Source organism: Parambassis ranga, chromosome 9 (assembly GCF_900634625.1).
Source record: "Parambassis ranga chromosome 9, fParRan2.1, whole genome shotgun sequence".
Lineage (NCBI taxonomy): Eukaryota > Metazoa > Chordata > Actinopteri > Ambassidae > Parambassis > Parambassis ranga.
The window spans coordinates 160575-181014 of record NC_041030.1 but is presented as its reverse complement, the minus strand read 5'-3'; the positions used below and the strand labels follow the sequence as shown (position 1 = coordinate 181014).

Genomic DNA, 20440 nt, shown 5'->3' with positions numbered 1-20440 from the left:
CCACTCTGGCCGGTTTGACACAGGATCATGAAAATTGGCACACATGTATCACCCCAAGATGCACAAAAAAGTCTCTTGGACCCCCCCTCCAAACCCAACAGGAAGTCCGGCATTTTGAAATTTCTGTTAATTTTTGGCGATTTGTGACCCTCCTGCAAAACTTTTCACACCTCACATACTTCATCAAATTGAGCTGAAACTCACTGTGTCGGCTCAGGACACTATAGGGAATAGACGCATACCAAAACTCTTACAAAACTGTTACGGTGTGGCAGGGGCGTGGCCTCAAAGTTGACCATTCGCCATTACAAAGGAACTCACTGTATTTTTTGCCCTAACGCGTAGCCCCGCTGGCCAGTTTGACACAGGATCATGAAAATTGGCACACATATGTATCACCCCAAGACGCGCAAAAAACCTTGGACCCCCCCTCTCCAAACCCAACAGGAAGTCCGACATCTTGAATTTTGTGGTAATTTTTGCCAATTTGTGACCCTGTTACAAAACTTTTCACGCCTCGCATACATCATCCAATTGAGCTGAAATTCACTGTGTCCACTCAGGACACCATAGGGAATAGACGCATTCCAAAACTCTTTCAAAAGGGTTATGGTGTGGCGGGGGCATGGCCTCAAAGTTGACCATTCCCCATTGCAAAGAAACTCACTGTATTTTTTGCCCTAAAGTGTAGCCCCGCTGGCCAGTTTGACACAGCAGCATGAAAATTGGCACACATACTTATCAGCTCCAGACGCACAAAAAAATCTCTTGGACCCCCCCTCCAAACCCAACAGGAAGTCGGCCATTTTGATTTTTTTGGTAATTTTTGGCGATTTCTGACCCTGCTATAAAACTTTTCACGCCTTGCATACTTCATGCATTTGAGCTGTAATTCACTGTGTCCACTTAGGACACCATAGGGAATAGATGCATTCCAACCCTCTTTCAAAAGTATTGCGGTGTGGCGGGGGCGTGGCCTCACAGTTTGACCATTTCACAGGAAACAGGCAGTCGCTATAACTTCTTCATTTTCTGTCCGATCTGTACAAAATGTCATATGTATGATTAGAGTCTGACCGTAAACACATCTATACAACAATTTTGAGGATTTGACAGAGCGCCACCTACTGGCTACACAAAATGTTGTGTTTTCATAGGTTTTTCTGCATGCCTCTGTGGCCTGTTTTGGGGAGGCTCATGAAAATTGGCACACATGTGTATCACCCCAAGATGCACAAAAAAGTCAATTTTGTGGTAATTTTTGCCAATTTGTGACCCTGCTACAAAACTTTTCACACCTCGCATACATCATCCATTACAAAGGAACTTTTAACATCGCTATCGGCAGAGAAACAGCCACAGCCATGTATGAGGAGAGATTCCGTTTGAAAAGTAGAGAACCGGCATTTTATATGATATAACATGCTATTATAAGGACAACATCATAAAGGAAAAGGCAGGGAAAGAAGCAGCAGCTGTTCTCAGACTGGAAGGTGAGCAGCTGCCCTGTGTGTTGAGGGAGTAAACTGAGTTTTCAGTAACTGCTCTGTAACCCAGCCTGATACATAGAGCGGACATTAACGTTCAGATAAACAGGCAGATTACTATGTGACTTTGTGAATCTCATGAGAGTGTGGAGGCAGCGCTACACAGCGCTACGCTTCTGAAACGCTCCTGGTGTAAATTGATGTTGTGAGACAGACGGGCGTATTACGTCCGTAAAGCACCATGCTGCGCTTTCGTGTGCGGTATAAATCCGGGGTAAGGAGCTGAGAACAGAAGGGAGGAAGACACACATGCAAAAGACAGGTCCTCCGGCCAGTAGGTGGCACAGTGACTGAAGCATATCAGCATATCAATGCTTGCAGATTCAGATGTACAGCATGACTGTAAAGTTGCATCCACATGGGATGAAGTATGAGGGAGATACAACCACAAAAACATCTATTTCCTGTGTGTTGGCAAAAGGTCAACGTCTTGATGGTGCCACAGGCAGACCGTATGCTGCGTTTTTGATAACTTTTGGTCCCTAATGCCTTAGGAGTAACCAGTAGGGGTGGGTGATACTGAAGATTTCAGTATCGATCCGATACCAAGTAAATACAGGGCCAGTATCGCCGATACCAATACCGATACTTTACTTTGAAATTTCATGATCATAAATAATTATTTTTTTGCCTTCTTTTTTGCCTAGATTATCATGATTAGCAGAATAATAATACACAAGAAACATTTGTTAAGTAAATCAAGCTGCAAACAAAAGTGCAGAACTGTATAAGTTTGAAATTATAACTGCACAATCATGTCAGCAATGCTCCTTGTGACAGCCATGGCTCTTTGTGAATCATGTAGGTGAAGCATGACTAAGATACTTTTATAAAAGTTTAAATAAAAGTTTAACACCTACCTGCATGTAGCCTAAATATGAAGAATAAAGATCCTTCAACAGTTATCACCAAAGCATAATTATAATATGCTTTAATATATTATTATATTACATAATTATATTAAAATTCCATGTCTTATCACAGCAGTCAGAAAGACACCATTAATTCATGCTGCAGATTACTCAATCTAAACCTTCACTTTTTAAAATCATCTACCTGTGTTTTGCAGTAAAGCCTTTGTCAGTGACCACTGTCTCTGGTTCATGGTTCATTTGGGGATCTGCCTCTTCCTCCTCCCTCTGTTTACTCTGCAGCTCGAGGACTTTGGGCTCTGCTGCTTTATTTTTATGTTTGTGTAAATTAGCTGTGTTTCCACAGCGGCAGTTCGCTTTCCTGCACACCTCACAAGTAGCAGTTTCTTCTTCTCGTCTGTCGCTGTGAAATAACTCCAAACAGCGCTCTTCTTCCTCTCTGCCATCTCCATGATGCTAGCTGTACTTTACAGCCAATCAGGAGCTCCGTCTGCTCCGGCAGAGTGGAGAAGGAGGGGGAGGGGTGGAGTGTGCCTGCGCACTGAGCAGAGTGAGAGAGCAGCACTGTCTGCACCGCGAGTAAATACGAGTAAAGTTACTGAAGGTATAGAAGAGAAACTTCCACAGAAATATCGATCTCATCACGCTAATATCGAGTAATTACTGATCCTAACGTTGGTATCGATACTATCGATATTTAGATCGATTCGCCCACCCCTAGTAACCAGACCAATTTTCAGCTGGATTGGACACTCTAGGAAGAGTTCGTAAAAGTGCGGGGAGTGAAAAATGCAAAATGGCGCAGTTTTTTTCAAAATGGCGGACTTCCTGTGCGTTTTAGAGGATAACTCCAAGAGACTTTTTTTCTCGTCTAGAGGTGATACCTATGCATACCGAGGTTTTTGTCTGTAGGTTAAATGGGGACTCATCTCATTCCAGGAGGAGCTGCTGAGCCATGTGGCCACACTCATATATGATGAGAAGGTGCTATGAAAAGGTGCACAGGGGTTGGTGTCATGATAGAGTAAGAGGCAGGTAGGATTAATAAATCAAGAAATATAGCACCTTACTCTATGGCGCCAAAGGGTCATCTTTGTGGCGTTGCCCTGCCCACACGGTGTAACATCGAGCTGCGTTTTTGATAAGGTCTATCAGAGTATTTCCCTAGGAGGAGTTTATTCAAATATGAGGTGTGGAACATGGTAAATCAGCCTGAACACAATTCATTATGCCAGTAGGTGGCGCTATGAGAGGATCATCACATTAGCATATGAATGTGTTCAGAATGACAGGCTCAGCATGCCTGATTTTTTTCATCCGCATAGGATGAAGTATGTGGAAGATACAGCCACAAAAACATGAATTTCCTGTGCGTCTAATAGCTGTCTGGATTTAGCGACCTATCCACCAATCAGAAAACAGAATTTCTCAGCCAATCAGGAAATAGAAATCCTTATTGCCAGGTGAGGTCTGAGTGCTTCGTGCTGGAGGTGGATGAGAACCATCAGGAGAGGGACAGAACAGGCGTAACCCCCACTGTGTAATTTTGAGCACTGCCTGCAGGGAATCAATATACCGGCGTTAAGTTTTAATGTATTCAGTAGAACAGAATAGAATAGAATAGAATAGAAAATACTTTATTCATCCCAAGCTGAGAAATTTCACAAATTTCAGCTTGCCTCATTTCTGTTAAATTGCAAACTACAAGTGTTAAAGATGTGTTGCTAACAACAGCATAAAGGGGCGATGAGGTCTTAAAATATTTTTAAAAGGTTTTTAAAAAGTCTTAAAAAGGTATTGAAATTAACCTCCTGCATATACCCTGGCATAGGAAGTAACTATGTTTGCTGAAAATATTGTGCATTTTTTTCTATTTCCAAGTCTGTGTCAACATCTTTTCAATTATAAAAATCACCAAAATCTGTTATTTATCAAAGGGTGCCTAAACTTTTGCTCAACTCTATTATGTGTGTGTTCTCCTCGCTCTCTGCCAGCCAGCCTTCCAGTTTCTGAACCGTTCTCCAGCAGCCATACAAGCTCCATAGCTTGTTTTTTGACTAGCCCAGGCGAGAGAGGAATGCTGACATCCTAAAGTAGAAGAATTACATTAGTCCTGCCTGGACATGATTAATGCATGGCCTAGCTTTTCAGCATCACTCTGAGACAGGATGCTCTTGATCTTATTAGAATATTACAGTGATGAAAGAGGGCAGTGTTAAAGATCTGTTTAATGTACAAGATAAACGATATGTCCTGGTCAAACATGACTGAGGTTCCTCACAGTCTTACTCAAGTGAAGTAATGCCATCCAGAGAGACAATATTATTATAAATATAATTCTGTAAATGTTGGCATCATTTAATAAACATATAATGCAAATCTGTTGATGTGAAGTGACATTATTGTGACCTAATGTAATCATGTAATGGTCTTTTTCTTCCACAGATTTTACTAGAAGGACGACCCGCAGGTGGCTTAGGGAAAAGTGTAGCCATCTTTGAAATACACATTGTTAATGGTTACTGCATAGGTTGGTATGCAATACATCCGTCTGACATGAGAAGACCATGTTTTTCTTTTTGATTCATTAATTTTATGAATGTGTTTGGTTGTTCCTGTTACCAGAGTGTGATTTTGAGGAGCATCACATGTGTGGCTACAGTAATAGCTGGAACCCAAATGTCAACTGGTATGTTGGGGGTGTAGCTACAGAGTCTAACCTGTTTGGGAACAATACCACCAACAACTATAGAGGTATGTGTATTTATCATATTCATTACGGCCTAAATTAAGTCTCTAAAATTAATTGCCCCTTTGTTTGGCCAGACATACACTCCTAGCATATCTTTTTTTCCAAAATACTGCATGAGTTTAAGCTTTAAAAGAGAACGCAAACAAATGAAGCAACAAATGAAATTCATTATTTTTTTTCTGCTGGCATGCCTCTCTTGTATTATTTACTGTAGCTGTGTTGCTTTTTATGGTTTTGGTTTTATGGTTTATGGTTATATATTCTCCATATGTCTCAAACACCCCCCCCCCCCCCCCCCCCCCGGATATCTCAGATGTTCTTCTTTTTCTTGTGGAGAAGCTTCACAAAACATGTCAAATCCATACTTGTGTAAGTGCACAGAGCCTTAAGAAAAAGGTTCTTATTAGCAAGAACAAGTGCATCCATCATAATGCCTACAGTCATGGCAAAAATTTTGGCAGTTGCACAAATTTCATATTTTTCAAACTTTCCTGCTTCAGCTGCTTGTAATTATGTTGTACACATGTTTCCATGGTAAATTGAAGGAGAATTATAATAATTTCATAACTTTCAAATATATTTATTGTCAAATACTTTAAATTTGCACAAAGATACAATATTTACAGTGTTGACCTTTTTTCCTTATAACTTCTGCAATTCGTTGTGGCATGCTCTCCAAGCCACTTGGTTATCATTTTTGCCTGGTGACATGGTGTTCCATCATGCACTCACATCTGCTTGTTGCCACTCCTAAGCAAGCTCTGTACTGGTGGCTACACAATTCAGTAGCTGAGTCCTCAGAAGAAAGCGGTCCTGGCACTTGCTGGAGAATCTTGGACGTCCTGAAGCCTTCCTTACAGCAGTTGAACCTCTTTGCTGATGATCCAGTAAATAGTTCTTTCAGGTGCAATATTCTTAGCATCATTTTCCTTGCATGTTAGGCCACTGATGAAAAGCAATGATGGCTGCAAAAGTTTCTTTGGAGGTAGCCATTGTTAAATAATGGTTAAAACACAGAATTTCTGCCACTGCCAAAACTTTAGTCCATGACTGTAGAGATCTGTAACTCTGAGTTTGTTGACCCGACACACTGCTGTTGTTTTGTATGGATCATTGTTGCTGGTGGTTATCCAAGCAGTGTCATACAATGCCTGAAAAGTATGCTTAAGCTCCACACCAGTGTGCATGTAAGTCATTGTACATGAGTCATAATAATTGAATAATATTTTAAGTCTTATAGGTAATATAAGTCTGATTTAAGTAAATGTCTCATAGACACACAAGCCAAAATGTTAATGTCAGCGTTGCACTCTGCATCTTTCACTGCTCTAGGTCACTTCGTGTATGTGGACTCTGTGTACTCCAAACATTTTCAAGAGGTAGCCAAGTTGACCTCCCCCATGACCACAGTGCCGATGGAAGGCTGCCTGTCCTTCTATTTCCACAGAAAACAGGAGAGGGGAAATATCTTTTCAGTATTCACCAGAGACCAGCTGGGTGTCTTTGAGGAGATCTGGAGGCCAGAAGTGATTGTTACTGCTGGTTGGACTCTGGTTTACATCGAAATCAAGGCCCCTCATCCCCTGCAGGTATGAATATGAATTCAACTTAATGTTAAACAGGTGCAGTTACAGAGAATTTGAAGCAAAGGTCTATGTATACACACACACATATATACATATATACATATGTATATGTGTATATATATATATATATATATATATACATATAAATTAGGGGACAACAGTGGCGCACAGTGGTATAGCAGGGTTGTCTAGTAACCGGAAGGTTGGTGGTTCGATCCCAACTCCTCCCTAGTCACTGTTGTGTGTTCTTGGGCAAGACACTTCACCCTAGCCTGTGGCGCGCCTTGCTAGTCATTGTATGACACTGCTTTGCAGCAGCCGTAAAGAATTTCCCTCTGGGATTAATACAGTATCTAAAATAAAAAAAAAAAAAAAAAAAAAAAAAAAAAAATAAAAAATTACACATACAAGTAGCCTTGTAGTTGTGTCAACATTGCATGGAATCAATTCTGTGATTCAATTCTTTTACCCTAATGATAGAACCTTCATTTTAGTCATATGAGACATGAGACATGACTTGGATTTGGGACAAAAGACTTGAGACTGGACTTGGTATTGCTCTCAAAGACTTGATGCTTGATTTGGACTTGACTACAAGGACCTGAGACTTGACTTGGACTTGGAAAAAATTTAAAAGTTAAAGCAAAAGTATATTTATTGCAGGAACCTCGCATGAACAAATCAACAGCTCAAAAAAGAATAACATTTACAAAAAATAACATAATTGAAGTTTTTTTTCTCTTTTCCTAATTGAGCTAAATCTCCTACCGAACTGCAGCTGGATCGTTGTAAAAACTCTTATCTTGAAATTACAGGGGGAATAAATTATAGTCATTTGTCCAATAATTCCTGCTTGTGATAAGAGGTGAAGTCCCTTGGCCAGTCGTCATCTGCGAATTATAGTGCAGTTTCCCAGTTCAATCTGAGCTTTTTATGTACAACTACTACTGTTTTATTTTGAAGGAACTTTCCCTTGTGTTTCTCTGTGTGTTTTACCTCTGTGTTGATTACCTGCCCTGCCCTTGTGTCTCACCTGTGTCTGATTGTCTCCCCTTCCCTAGTGTTTATCAGGTGCGTCCTCCCTTTACTCTGTGCCAGTTTGTCTAGTGTGTCATCCATGCTTGCTAGCCCTTCAAGTTTTTTTTTTCCACCCTTGGTGGATTTAGTTGTATGTAATATTTGTTCCTTGTGTATCACTAAGCTTACCAGCCTTCAAATTTCCGTAGACCTTTGTAAAACTGAGAATTACCATAGATTGTTCCTTGGATTACCTTAGCCTTAGCCTAAGTATCTTTGATACTCTTTTTTGTGTATGACCTTTGCCTTAGCTTCAGCCCTTTTGTTTTGACTGCATTTCTGGACTGCCTTCTTGTGTACTGAACCCTGGTCTGGGAAAAAAGTACTTTGCTTTTGAACATTGAACTGTCGCCTGCCTTTGCATTTGTGTCCTTTATTCAAACCTTGACACAATTAGACAAACCTCATTGTCTTTAATAGAAAGAAGACTTCCTTTTAGGACAAGTTCTACAGCAGTGTTCGAATAACGCAGTGACAGGAGCTCTATTCCTTGCGGCACCTCTACTATATGTATACACGCATGGAAGAGTGCAGCTCTGCGCTGAATTGCAGTAAACAACATAGGCTACTTGTATTTTATGTATTTTATTTTTATGTATATTAATGAACACTGTGTGGAGAATTGGCAAATTAGCGCCTCCTGCTGCTGCAGGTGCCCCTGCTTGCTGAGAAAGTTCTGTACAGAAGAGGAAGCAGGGGGCGCGGGGGACATCTCACCTCTGGGTCTCCAAATGGAACAGACAGGGAGTGAAGAAGGGAGGTCTCACTCTGTCCTGATAGCGTGTTTGTGTATAGCAGCGTGAATGATTGAAGGAGTGAGAGCTCTTACCGTTAAGATCATTAAACAACACGGAAGTTTTGGGGCCATGACAACAAAATGGACAGACAGCAGTGCTGCAGGCAGAGAGACAGAGGACGGTAGTCTGATGCTGGACTCAGAGTTTGTTGCTGTGCGCTGTGTTTTTATAACGTCCATCCATGAAGTGGTGCTCTGGCTCGTTGGTTAGCTAACAAGTTAGCTACTGTCTGCTAACAAGTCCATCCATGACAGGCTGATTAATGTTAAACTAAAGTAAGAATACTGCGTCTTTGGTTGTATTGCACTAGAGCACATATTTAGTTTTAGCTTTGAAATGCTGTAAACAACTTTGCTCCAACCTCTTGTCTTTCTGGAAGCTTGATATCTATATGTTGATTTCTGTTTAGAACCAGGCTGAGAGGATGTTATGTTTCTGAGAGAAACAATAGTTATATAGAGGTTTTCCTTTAAGATTCACTCTTACTAACGCATTCACTTGAATTTATCCTCACACTGTCATTGTTCTGTTTTTACAGCTGTCTCATATAGCAGTAAATACACATTTTGTAACAATGTTCTCACAATCAAGTGTGTACAGTAAGTCCTAAATTTCTCATTACCTATCTATTGCTGCTTGTGCTGTAAGCTTCTGTGTGTTACCAGGTGGTGTTTGAGGTAGCTTTTAACAGTGCCAGAGGGGGATATGTGGCCATAGATGACATCTCTTTTTCTCCTGAATTCTGCCAAACTGACACAGGTGAGCGACCCCGCAATTTTAGCCAGGACTCCATAGTCATTAATTTGTCAAATTTAGTTGAGATTTATACCCAACATGCTAACAAAACATATTTAAACTGTCATATGAACAACCACTTATAAACCTCATATTACTAGATGTATAGATTTTTTTGGATGAGGGATCTGCTATATAACTACTATGTTGTCATAAATCAGAAGAGATTTATTCTGGGGTTAAAGGAATCCCTTCACATCTATCAACACAGTCTGCAAAACTGTCTTTGTGACTGTTTAGTTATCAAGTCAAACCTAGAGAGCTTCACAGAAAACAATCTTTAGTAATTGATTCATAATTGATTAATTGACTTGGCCAGGTTTAGAAAAAGAAGTTGTTTAATAAGGTTTAGGTCAGAGCTCTGTGCTGGCTTTTACACCTCCATCTAACACTTGCAAATGTATCCAGTGATGTAAGGCTTGCATGCAGTGAGCTCTGTAGTAAAGCTGCTTGATTATGGCAAAAATCATAATCGCGATTATTATGATTCAAATTGAAATCACGATTATTCAAAATGAATATTTATGGATTTGAAAATCGGCTTTTATAAAATTTGACTAATGTTACAGCTAAACTGATGAAAATGAATTACAACAAAGTGAAACATATAAATAACATATATGCAAATAATATAAATAAACCAAATAAACCAAAACTATGTGGTAGAGTACTCAATGCCACAATGAACACTTTAAACAGTGTGAACAGTTAAATAATGTGATTGTTACGGACCCCTAGTCCGTCTGAATGAGAGTGTGTGTGTGTGTGAGAGAGTGATTGGAGGTGGGTCCGAGTCAATTAATGGGAGTGAGTGAATGTAGGCGGATCCCATGCAAACAGGAACTTCTTCATGAGTGGCTGGCTACGAGACTCCTCCACCAATGTTCGATCTGCAACTTGGGTGTGCGCTACAAAAGCCTCGAGGCACTACATCTCAGCGGAGACTGCTAGAGAGAGTTGCCGCGTGTTTATCATTATCCCCAGCGCAACAGAGGTGTTTGTTACGCTGACCAACCGAGGTTTAGTTTGAGTAACCCTGTGCAGAAAACTGTGGTCGTTACGACTTTAAAACAAACTAGGGATGTCCCGATCCGATCACATGATCGGAAATCGGGCCCGATTACGTGATTTCAGACTCGATTGGAATCGGACATTACCTCCCGATCAGGACTCGGATATATACTTATTAGGGCTGTCAAAGTTAACGCCGCCACGGCACACACACACACACAGGCCTGTCGCGATAAACAATAAATCAATTAATTGCACGATAACTTTAAATGGGCTCGATAAGTTTTTCGGCCGCGTTAAATTACATTTGCATGCTGGTTTGTTTTCCTCTCTTTCTCTCTCTCTCCCTCTCGCTGCCAAAGAGGCTGGATGACAAAAGGCGTCACTCGGTGCGTCGTAGCGCATAAAGTGTGCAAAGTCCGGCCGTCAGATTTAATATGGCCCGCGGCTTCTGTCTTAAAATGTGTCAAACCAACAGGTAGTTCTTATTTTTTGAACTCATTGTGTGACGTTTACGTGATGTTCTGAGCAGACCACGGTCAGCTCGCTGTCTGCGTCGCCACGGTGCGTCACAGTGCTGCAGGACTTGGACGTTACAGCAACACAGAGCTCTGAAGCTGCACAACACTGGTTTGACACTTGGACCCAATTCACCACGAGACTAAACATGCTTATGTATACAACGTGCCATCACAGAGAGTCCGCGTTGTACGAGTGAAGTTCTCTGCCTTCTCACTGGCGGCACTCGCTGCAGCGCCACCTAGTCTAGTTCTCTTGCCCAGTCCTCTTGTGCCATCTCTGCTATTTTATGTGTTTCTGTCTACATGGTTGCGTTTTTAAAATTCGTTGATGCGCATACACACACGCAAACGCGTGCGCACACAAACACACATGCAGACACATGTGCACACATACAGGTGAGCCTACTCCCAGCAGCAGGTAGAGTGCGTGTTGTTTGGCTCTCTGTTGCTCATGACGTGCTAGTTGGTTTGACTTAACTCCATTGACTATGCTCAGATAAGCCATGGTAATAGGCCTACCACTACTCATAATAATAATATTAATATCATTAATAATAACAATAATAATAATAATAATGTTGATGATTGGGATCCTTTCCAGTGTTAAAAGTTCTTTAGAAATTGAAGTTTATTGATCTTTAAAGGGTGTACTTGCATTATATGTCGTTATCATTATGTTAGTTGACAATATTATCGCTTATCGCAATAATTTCTCTTGGCAATTAATCGCCAATCGTTATCGTGACAGGCCTACACACACACACACACACACACAGGTTTTGCCGCAATGAGTGCCTTTATAGAAAGTATCGGATCGGGACTCGGTATCGGCAGATACTCAAAATCAAATGACTCAGACTCGGACTCGAGGGCAAAAAAACCTGATCGGGACATCCCTAAAACAAACCCCTTGTTTTTTTGTCCATATGACTTAAAGGGGTTTATTCTGTATTTACTTTGTTTGCACAGCCTTGCCGTGCCACCGCTCACCTAACAAGTAGATTTGTGTTTATTTTAAGATAATCGTTTAACCTCTGAGTAGGGTTGGGCGATATTGGCAAAAAAATTAATCACGATTAATTGTGGCATTTAGCCGATAACGATTAATTTGACGATTAATTGATGACAGTTGCACTTACATGTTTTTGACTCTAAATTGGCACAGTGTTCTAGCATGATACCGACAAATCATCAGTCAAGTTAACTACTTCATTCACAACAGGCTAAGCTGGTGAGTAGGCACCAACCAGCCATGGAAATATGTATTGATAATATTGAGGCACAAACTGCTTCAAAATAATAATGAAGCAAACATTTAAAGTAACTTTGTCCTTCAAATGTTTTTATCTTAAGGTCACAAAGCATGTCAACATTAAAATTAAACAGACAAATAGACAAACAATGTTCAGAAAAGTCACATCAGTGATTATTTCAAGTTAAAAAATGTGTCTGCGCAAATGAACCTGTGACTGGAATATGTCCCACACTAGTGCATGTTTTCACTCAGACTGTAGAACAGCAGCAGAAAAAACAAACAAACAAACAAACCGGACAATTTCACATTTAAATGTGTGTCTGTGCAAATCAACCTATGTTACGTTCTTCCAGCGCTTCGTTTGGTCGTAAGGAGCACAATGACTAAACGTATCGCGGATTCTCGGCTGAGTGGAATTCTTTCCAATATCTGCTGGAGGAGACTTCGCTGTTGTAATGTTTCCTATGTTGCTGTGGAGTCCGTAAATAAAGATCGGAGTTTATTCATTTGATACGAGCAAAAATTCAGTTACTATAGCAACAACCAACGCTACACGCGTCACCTAATGCATGTCGCGGCACTATATACAGCTGTAGTGTAGTGTCCTCGTTGCGCTTTCTTCGTGCTCGGGCTTATGGTGACAGACGTTGAACTTATGTTAGAAACGTGCTGCTCCGCATTATTTAACTGAACACCACTGTCTTTTTATTGTTATTGTGGGCTCACATGTGCGCGGGTGATGGTGAGACTACACCGCACACAAAAATGCGTCATCATGACGAGGCACTAATCGCCGTAATCGATAAGTGGCAAATATTAATCGATTACAGTTTTTCTGACGATTAATTGCACACGATACGATTTTGCACAAGCCTACCTCTGAGTGAGGCTTCCTCCGTCCATGTGTTAAACTCAAGATGTAATTGTTGTTTTTCTGTTCTGTTTCGTGGTTGGACCTTTTGTCCCCCACCCATCATTTGTAATTTTTCTTGATTAACCCAAGTAAAGAGATGTGATGCGGCGCACTGCTGTAAAGCTAGTGTGCGCTGTGCGCTGCTACGTTTACGTCACAGGAGAGAATGAGAGAACACGCGAGCAAGGCAGCACAATAATCGTTTTATGTCGATTATCTTGTTTCTTTGAAATTGAAATCGAATTTCAATTAATCGCCCAGCCCTACTCTGTAGATGACATTCTTTCACAAATGTTGTAAAGAAAGACATGTGGCTATGGGACTAAATGGATCTTATGAATTTAGCAATTAGAGGTGTGGCCTCTATAAACATTTGTCTATATAGTATACTGTAAATTCAAGGCAGTTTCAACACAACCATCTCCTCTAGGCCTTGGATGTTGTGCAGAAGTCACTGTTCACTGCTGTATGCGCTGGGTTTGAACATGAATTTGCTCTACAACTATAATTAGCCCCCTGCCTCTCTACAACTCCTGCATTTGAACAATGATTGTCCTTTGTTTTTCTTTGGCATTTAAAACAATCTTTGTTGCCCTTACTTGCCATTGACTTTTTGTCATGTCATGTTCACTAAATGTTTTGTTCCATTGGTAAGGAAGCATTTTTCTGCTATTTGTTTGTTATTTGTAACAGCCATTCCACATGCTAGAGAGGGTCAGAAGATATAGATGCAGCAAAGAGATGCTGTTGAACCTCATTATTAAGATGGGCTAGAGTAGCCTAGCAGAGCCTTTTTTTAGGAAATTATAAACCTCTAGCACAATCCAAGGAGTGCCAAATCTGAGCATCCAGTGACTTCTTAAGCCTATTGTCTACTGCACCCACAGAAGAGATCTGACCCTGGTTACAACAATGTGTGAGAAAAAACAGCCTACTTAGACCTGTGATTTAGTATTTGTCGTAGCTCTCAATAGTCCCAGATCACGCTGGCGTGATTGTATTACGTGACATTTTCAACACGTTGTAACAGAAAAACCCCTGCCATCTACAATGTTTTTATTTTATGTTGATACACCCAGTAAAACGAGAGATACGATACGTTTTAGTTCGAGTATTTGTCAGAGCATAAAAGTGCGATCAGAGCGCTCGGCAGGCGTTGGATTTCTCTCAATTTTGGTCTTTTTACAAGTCGGTCAGATATAAATAGTAGATAAATAGTATTTTTTTCCATTCGGATTTAGTGATTTTTGTTTGTTTTGGGGCCCAATATGTTAATAGAGTAGGTTAAACCTAAAAATAATGATCAGATCTTATAGGTGAGGTTGTGCTGAAAAAAAGGATACCAAACATGGGTATGGTAATATTTTCAATGTGGGATATTAAGACAAAACCAAAAGCATTCATAAATGGCCAGAATAGGCCCAGACTTGTGAAGGTTAAAAGCATTTCAAACCATGTAGATGTACCTTCACTACCTTAGCTCCTTTTCCCATTGTGGAGTACCGTATTTTCACGACCATAAGGCGCACCGCATTATAAGGCGCAGTGTCAGTTACACGGTCTATTTCTGTCCTCAGCGCATACACAAGGCGCACCGTACTACAAGGCGCAGGTTACGCTAAAACATACCAGTACGTAAATTCAGTAAAAACCGGCTGGATATCAGTGAGGAGCCGGTGCAGCCTCTCTCTCAACGGTGGCAGCGACAGAGAAACAGCGTGTGTGTTTCTATGGGCAGAGCAGTGGCTGCTGCTGAATGCCTGTTGTGATTCCAACTTTATCTTTACACTTTATTAACAAATAAAGACCATCTTTGGATATAAATTGCACCACAGTGATTCCTAATTCATTATTGCTCTGAAATTACGCCGGCTTTCACAAAAGCTCGAACAACAGTCAATGCAGAAACATGAGCCCATGCGTCCACAATCCACTCACATATGGTGGCGTAACTCGCCCGGCGCTGCCTCCCATTCTTGGTAAAACTGTGCTCGCCGTCTGCCATCGATCGCTCCCACACCGCTCGCAGCTTAGCTTTGAACGCCCTGTTTACTCCGATATCCAGCGGTTGAAGTTCTTTGGTTAACCCTCCCGGGATAACGGCAAGCTCCGAATTCGTCTGCTTCACCTGGTTTTTTACTCCAGCGGTGAGATGGGCGCGCATGGAGTCACAGATCAGCAGCGAGGGTGATACGTGGAAAAAAACCACCCGGTCTCTTTACGTAAACTTCCCTGAGCAACTCTCCTGCGATCGGACCCTCGCATCTCAGCTTTAAGACGGAGAGTTACGTTGCGCTGCAGAAGCGAAAACCCAGGAAACATCCTCCGCAAGCCGCTCACATCTCTATCAGCAGTGATTCAGTAAAAACCGGCTGGATATCAGTGAGGAGAGCCGGTGAAGCCGCTCTCTCGACGGTGGCAGTGACAGAGAAACAGCGTGTGTGTTTCTATGGGCAGAGCAGTGGCTGCTGATGAATGCCTGTTGTGATTCCAACTTTATCTTTACACTTTATTAATAAATAAAGACCATCTTCGGATATACGTTGTCCCGCATTTTAATCAGATGCACCACAGTGATTCCTAATTCATCCTTACCAGTGGCTGACTGTACAGAACATTTATTACAACAATAAACAGGAAACAACTGCGCGAGTTCAAACCTGCCAGCTTCCCTCTCATCGCTGTCAGAGTCACAGCCACACACGTTGCCGGCTGGCTGTTCGGAAATTATTATTATTATTGTTCGGAAATTATGCCGGCTTTCACAAAAGCTCGGGCAACAGTCACTGCAGAAACATGAGCCCATGTGTCCACAATCCATTCACATAACTGACGTAACTCGCCCGGCGCTGCCTCCCAGTAAAGCTGTGCTCGCTGTCCGCCATCCATCGCTCCCACATCGCTCGCAACTTTACTTTGAACGCCCTGTTTACGCCGATGTCCAGCGGTTGGAGTTCTTTGTTAACCCTCCCGGGATAACGGCAAGCTATGAATTCATCTGCTTCGCCTGTATTTTTACACCAGCGGTGAGACGGGCGTACGCGGAGTCGCGGATCAGCAGCGAGGGTGATGCGTGGAAAAAACCACCCGGTCTCTTTACATAAACTTCCCTGAGCCACTCCTTGTCTCCTCATTTCTCCTTAAAGACTCCTGCTGGAAACATTTCTTTAGGCAGAGTCTTTCTCTTCCATAGGCGGAAGTTTCTGTCCATTACCATCCAGTCCACCACTACAGTCCGTATTGTTACCGTGCTGGTCCCCATTCTCTCCACAGTTTGGTTCACGGGGATTTCGAAAGTGAGGTGGACTTCATCCATGTTGGTGATGTGGCTGGGCTGGATGTTTTTGCTGGCAATGTTGTCACTGCATAACGCGGAAGCTGTAATCCGCTGGAAGTTGCTGCGCCAGTACCGTAGCATTCAGCTGATTGGTGAATTGCTGCCAGCGTACGTAGTTTACGTACCACGTCCCCTTGTCTGGTACTCAACCCATACACAAGGCGCACCGTATTATAAGGCGCAGGGCCGACTTTTGAGAAAATTTTAGACTTTTAGGTGCGCCTTATAGTCGTGAAAATACGGTAATTAAAAATTTAAAAGCCCCATTACTGAAGTTTCTCTAGTGCACAAACACACTACTCCTCCATAGCCCACCACAATCTTCAAAAGGTTTTGTTTAAGAAGCTGTGTAAAAAATTGGCAGCAGTGAGTCTTAAATAACTGACAAATTAAAACAGGGGTTGAAAGGGTTAACAGTAATTGTAGCAACACAAACAGCTCTAAACAGCCTGAATGACACAGAATACGGAACATATGGAACTACTAGTTTTTTACTTCTAGTCTTAATTCCTAAATAGGTTCCTCTGTTTTGCATTCCAGAGTCGACCTTTGACCCTGCAATAGCTAATTGTGACTTTGACAATGGCCTGTGTCTATACTATCAGGAAAAAGCAGAGAGTAAGGTGTGGAGCAGAGTTTCAATCAAGCCTAATACCTACAGGATAGGAGACCATACTACAGGAACAGGTAAATACACTGATCCACAGACTTACTCAGTGACAACACTGAGAAGATTTCTGGTGATAAAATGAATACTTGCTGTATTTTTAACATGAATTATTGTGTTCAAATGTGCACATGCACACAGCTCTTTTGCCTTGTGTCAGGAATGACATGCATGTGTTACATGTTTTAACATAAATTATTAATGACTAATGTAAAAAGTTGAAACAAAGAAATAAAATAAGTAAGAAGCAAGAAAGCTTAAAGTTCAAGTTGTTGGCTGGTCAGCCAACAACTTGAACTTTAAGCTTTCTTGCTTCTTACTTATTTTATTATTTATTTTTACCTTTCTGTGAAGCTTTGCATGTTCTCCCCATGCTTGTGGACGCTTTGTCTAGGTACTTTGGCTTCTTTCTGCATTCCAAAGATGTGCATGTTAATTGGTGACTCTAAACTGGCCATGAGTGAGGTGTGAGTGAACACATGAATCATTGTATCTGTGAGTCACTTTTGTGAGGGGCTAACATTGAGGTGTTGTCCCTTCAATAGATTGGTGAGGGATAGCTGAGATAGGTGTGTGGCACATCAATAAGTAAAGTGGTTTAAGTTGTAGAAATGTAAATGTATGTACTGTGATTAATTATTAAAATTAAAATAAAAGATACAATATACATAACAAAACTCACTGTACTATTCATGCCTACATACTTGGACAAGTAAAAGGTTTTCCCATGATGGCAATATATGCCCAATTATATACCTATCCACAAAGTAAGAAGGGTTCTTGTGGAGCTGAAAAACTGATCAGCAGTTTATTCTCCATGCTTGTTGCTGGCTAGCTACATTTCTCTTGTTGCAGTTAGCAGTTGCATCTAATGTTTCTTCATTGTTAATATCATGATGTACAACCTGGTCATTTTTACTGTGTAATTGTGTTATAATAATAGCATTACCACTGTTTTATTCTATGCTTTATTTTTCTTAGGTTATTTCCTCCTGGCAAACACTGGTTTCACCTCAATACCTGGTTATGTAGGTCGGCTTCATGGCCCCTTTTTACCTGGAAACCACAAATACTGTCTGAGGTTTTACTACCTGCTTAATGAATTTAGGAAAGTAGACAGTACTTTGGTTCTTTACATTTATGATGAAAATAATGTGGCCCAAGAAAAGGTGTGGAGCTTGTCAGACACACCCAGGGCTGTATGGACGGTGGTGGAGATCACCTACATGAAGCCTATGCTTTCCAAGGTTTGAGGCATTAATTTCATAGTGTACGTTGAGACTCATACTTCAAAGTATTAATGGGTGGATAGTCAATGTTTTAGTATTAGTATTTAATCTTTTTCTCTCTGCTGTGTTTCCTAGATAGTGTTTGCCACCATATGTAACAACTTCTGGGAATGTGGATCCTTAGCCATCGATGACATCACTGTCAGCCTGGGGGACTGTAAAATCACAGCAGGTAAACGGCAAAGACATACTTGTGTAAAACAAGCTAGCAGTCACCTTTCCAAGTACGGGAAAATGCACAACAGTTTGTCTGGACACCCATGTGGACAGCTACACATCCTGGAAAACCTGGAATATTAGATCAGTTTATTAGTCTTGGAAATTCACATAAAAAATTAGACAAATTGTATCTGATAAAACACATTACATTACAATTGTGTTATTTTTAGGTTTTCTACCCCCATATTCTACCTCAATTCTCGTATCTCTTATCTCCTAAGGCATATTAAGGCATATGTTCTTAATTTAAAATACAGTATGTTAAAGGTTCCAAAACTGGGGTGCCTCTTGGGGGGCACGAAGCATTGGGGGCACTCTGTCCTGCTGGCATGAAGACCACAGAAAAAAATGGGGAACCAATGCTTTAATTTATGCTCTATATTCTGGCCTTGGTCTGGTATATCTTTATCTGGGGGATCTGCAGTTATGGTATGGAAAAACCAGGACTACCACATCTGTTGCCATCCCTGTCCTACTTCTAGGAGTGTGATCAGTGTCCATTCAGAGAGGTAGCAAACAACTGCTAACTGAAGCACTCCTTTCTCTTTTCTTAGCCAAGTGTGTATTCTTGTTCCCCTGTGGACTCTTCATCTTCAGTTGTCCTTTTGATGACCTTTCTTAATAGTTGTAAAAAACGTAAAGCACACTCTTGCTTGATATGAAACATGCATTTTACCATACTGTTGATGAAGATTCTCAGTTATCCAGGTCATAATACATAGAGAAGATTAAAGCAAGGCTTCTGGACTTGTAGAGTTTTCTTGAAGACGTTTCGCTGCTCATCCAAGCAGCTTCATCAGTTCTAACTGATGGTGGTGGTTTATATGTGGTTGCAGACCACGAAGGTCGGGGTAAAAAATTACAAACAATAGCACTAAATGTTTCGATAATTACCTGTGATGAACTGGCTGACTGTACCAGGTGTGTCTAATGACTGGCTAATGACTTTGAGACTGCCGGAGGGGGACTGGTTGACAGCCCTTTGTTCTTGCTGTGTGTGCAAACTTCCTGGGATTGGATGGAAGCACTGCATTGTATGTGGTAGAAGATGATGTCTGAGTCCACCACCTTGTGTGAGGCATCTCTTTACCATCTCTGTGGCTATTGACGTAGGGATGTAGGTGAACAGGGAGGTGACCATGGTGTTGCTGTTGTTTTATTGTTGAAAAAAGGTAAAACTGCAAAAGGAGAAACAACATCTTACATCACTAAGAATAATTTCTTATGCAACACAAATCATACAAAACACAGCGCTAACAAAGCTAGAATCCAAGCTAACAGTTATACAAACACAGGGAGCTAACAAGCTGGAATCCCAAGCTAGCACTTAGTCACACTGGAAAACTATTAAGCATTTTAATTAGCTTCACTGTGAGGAAATACACAATTAGCTTCACTGTGAGGAATTAGCTTCACTGTGAGGAAATACACAATGCTCAATATCACTGAAACTTCGTATCCTGAAATACATACCGAAGATGCTGTATACAGGGTGAAAAAACATCAACAGGAGCGGAGAGACCATTACATGTGCTTTTCTCCAGATTAGTGTCTGAAAACAACACCACGACAAGGGGGAGACAACTCACTGAAACTGTCCGCTGAACATAACACTCCCCGTCTGGTATTTCTAAATACCACTACCTAATCACGCAGGATACAAACTGATCCTAGAGTCATTCATTCTGGTGGAACTAGAAGGACTAATTCTGAAATAGGCCGCAGGAACAGTTTAGACCCATCTTCTCTAATCACCTTGACTTCCACAGACCTCACTCTCCCATCTTTACTAGGACAGACTT

The 20440-nt window shown here is 41.2% G+C and overlaps 1 protein-coding gene across 4 annotated transcripts in view; it reads left to right on the top strand.

Moving 5' to 3' along the window:
• Positions 1-20440, top strand: part of mamdc2a (MAM domain containing 2a) — a 59193-nt gene that overhangs the window by 10893 nt on the left and 27860 nt on the right. For 3 of the 4 annotated variants that reach the window (XM_028414875.1, XM_028414874.1, XM_028414877.1), the window contains exons 4-10: positions 4865-4949; positions 5045-5173; positions 6504-6760; positions 9297-9390; positions 17004-17150; positions 18112-18377; positions 18495-18591. In XM_028414875.1, the coding sequence (XP_028270676.1) occupies positions 4865-4949; positions 5045-5173; positions 6504-6760; positions 9297-9390; positions 17004-17150; positions 18112-18377; positions 18495-18591 (1075 nt within the window). The remainder of the gene's footprint in view (positions 1-4864; positions 4950-5044; positions 5174-6503; positions 6761-9296; positions 9391-17003; positions 17151-18111; positions 18378-18494; positions 18592-20440) is intronic. The other variant, XM_028414876.1, reaches the window with a different exon arrangement.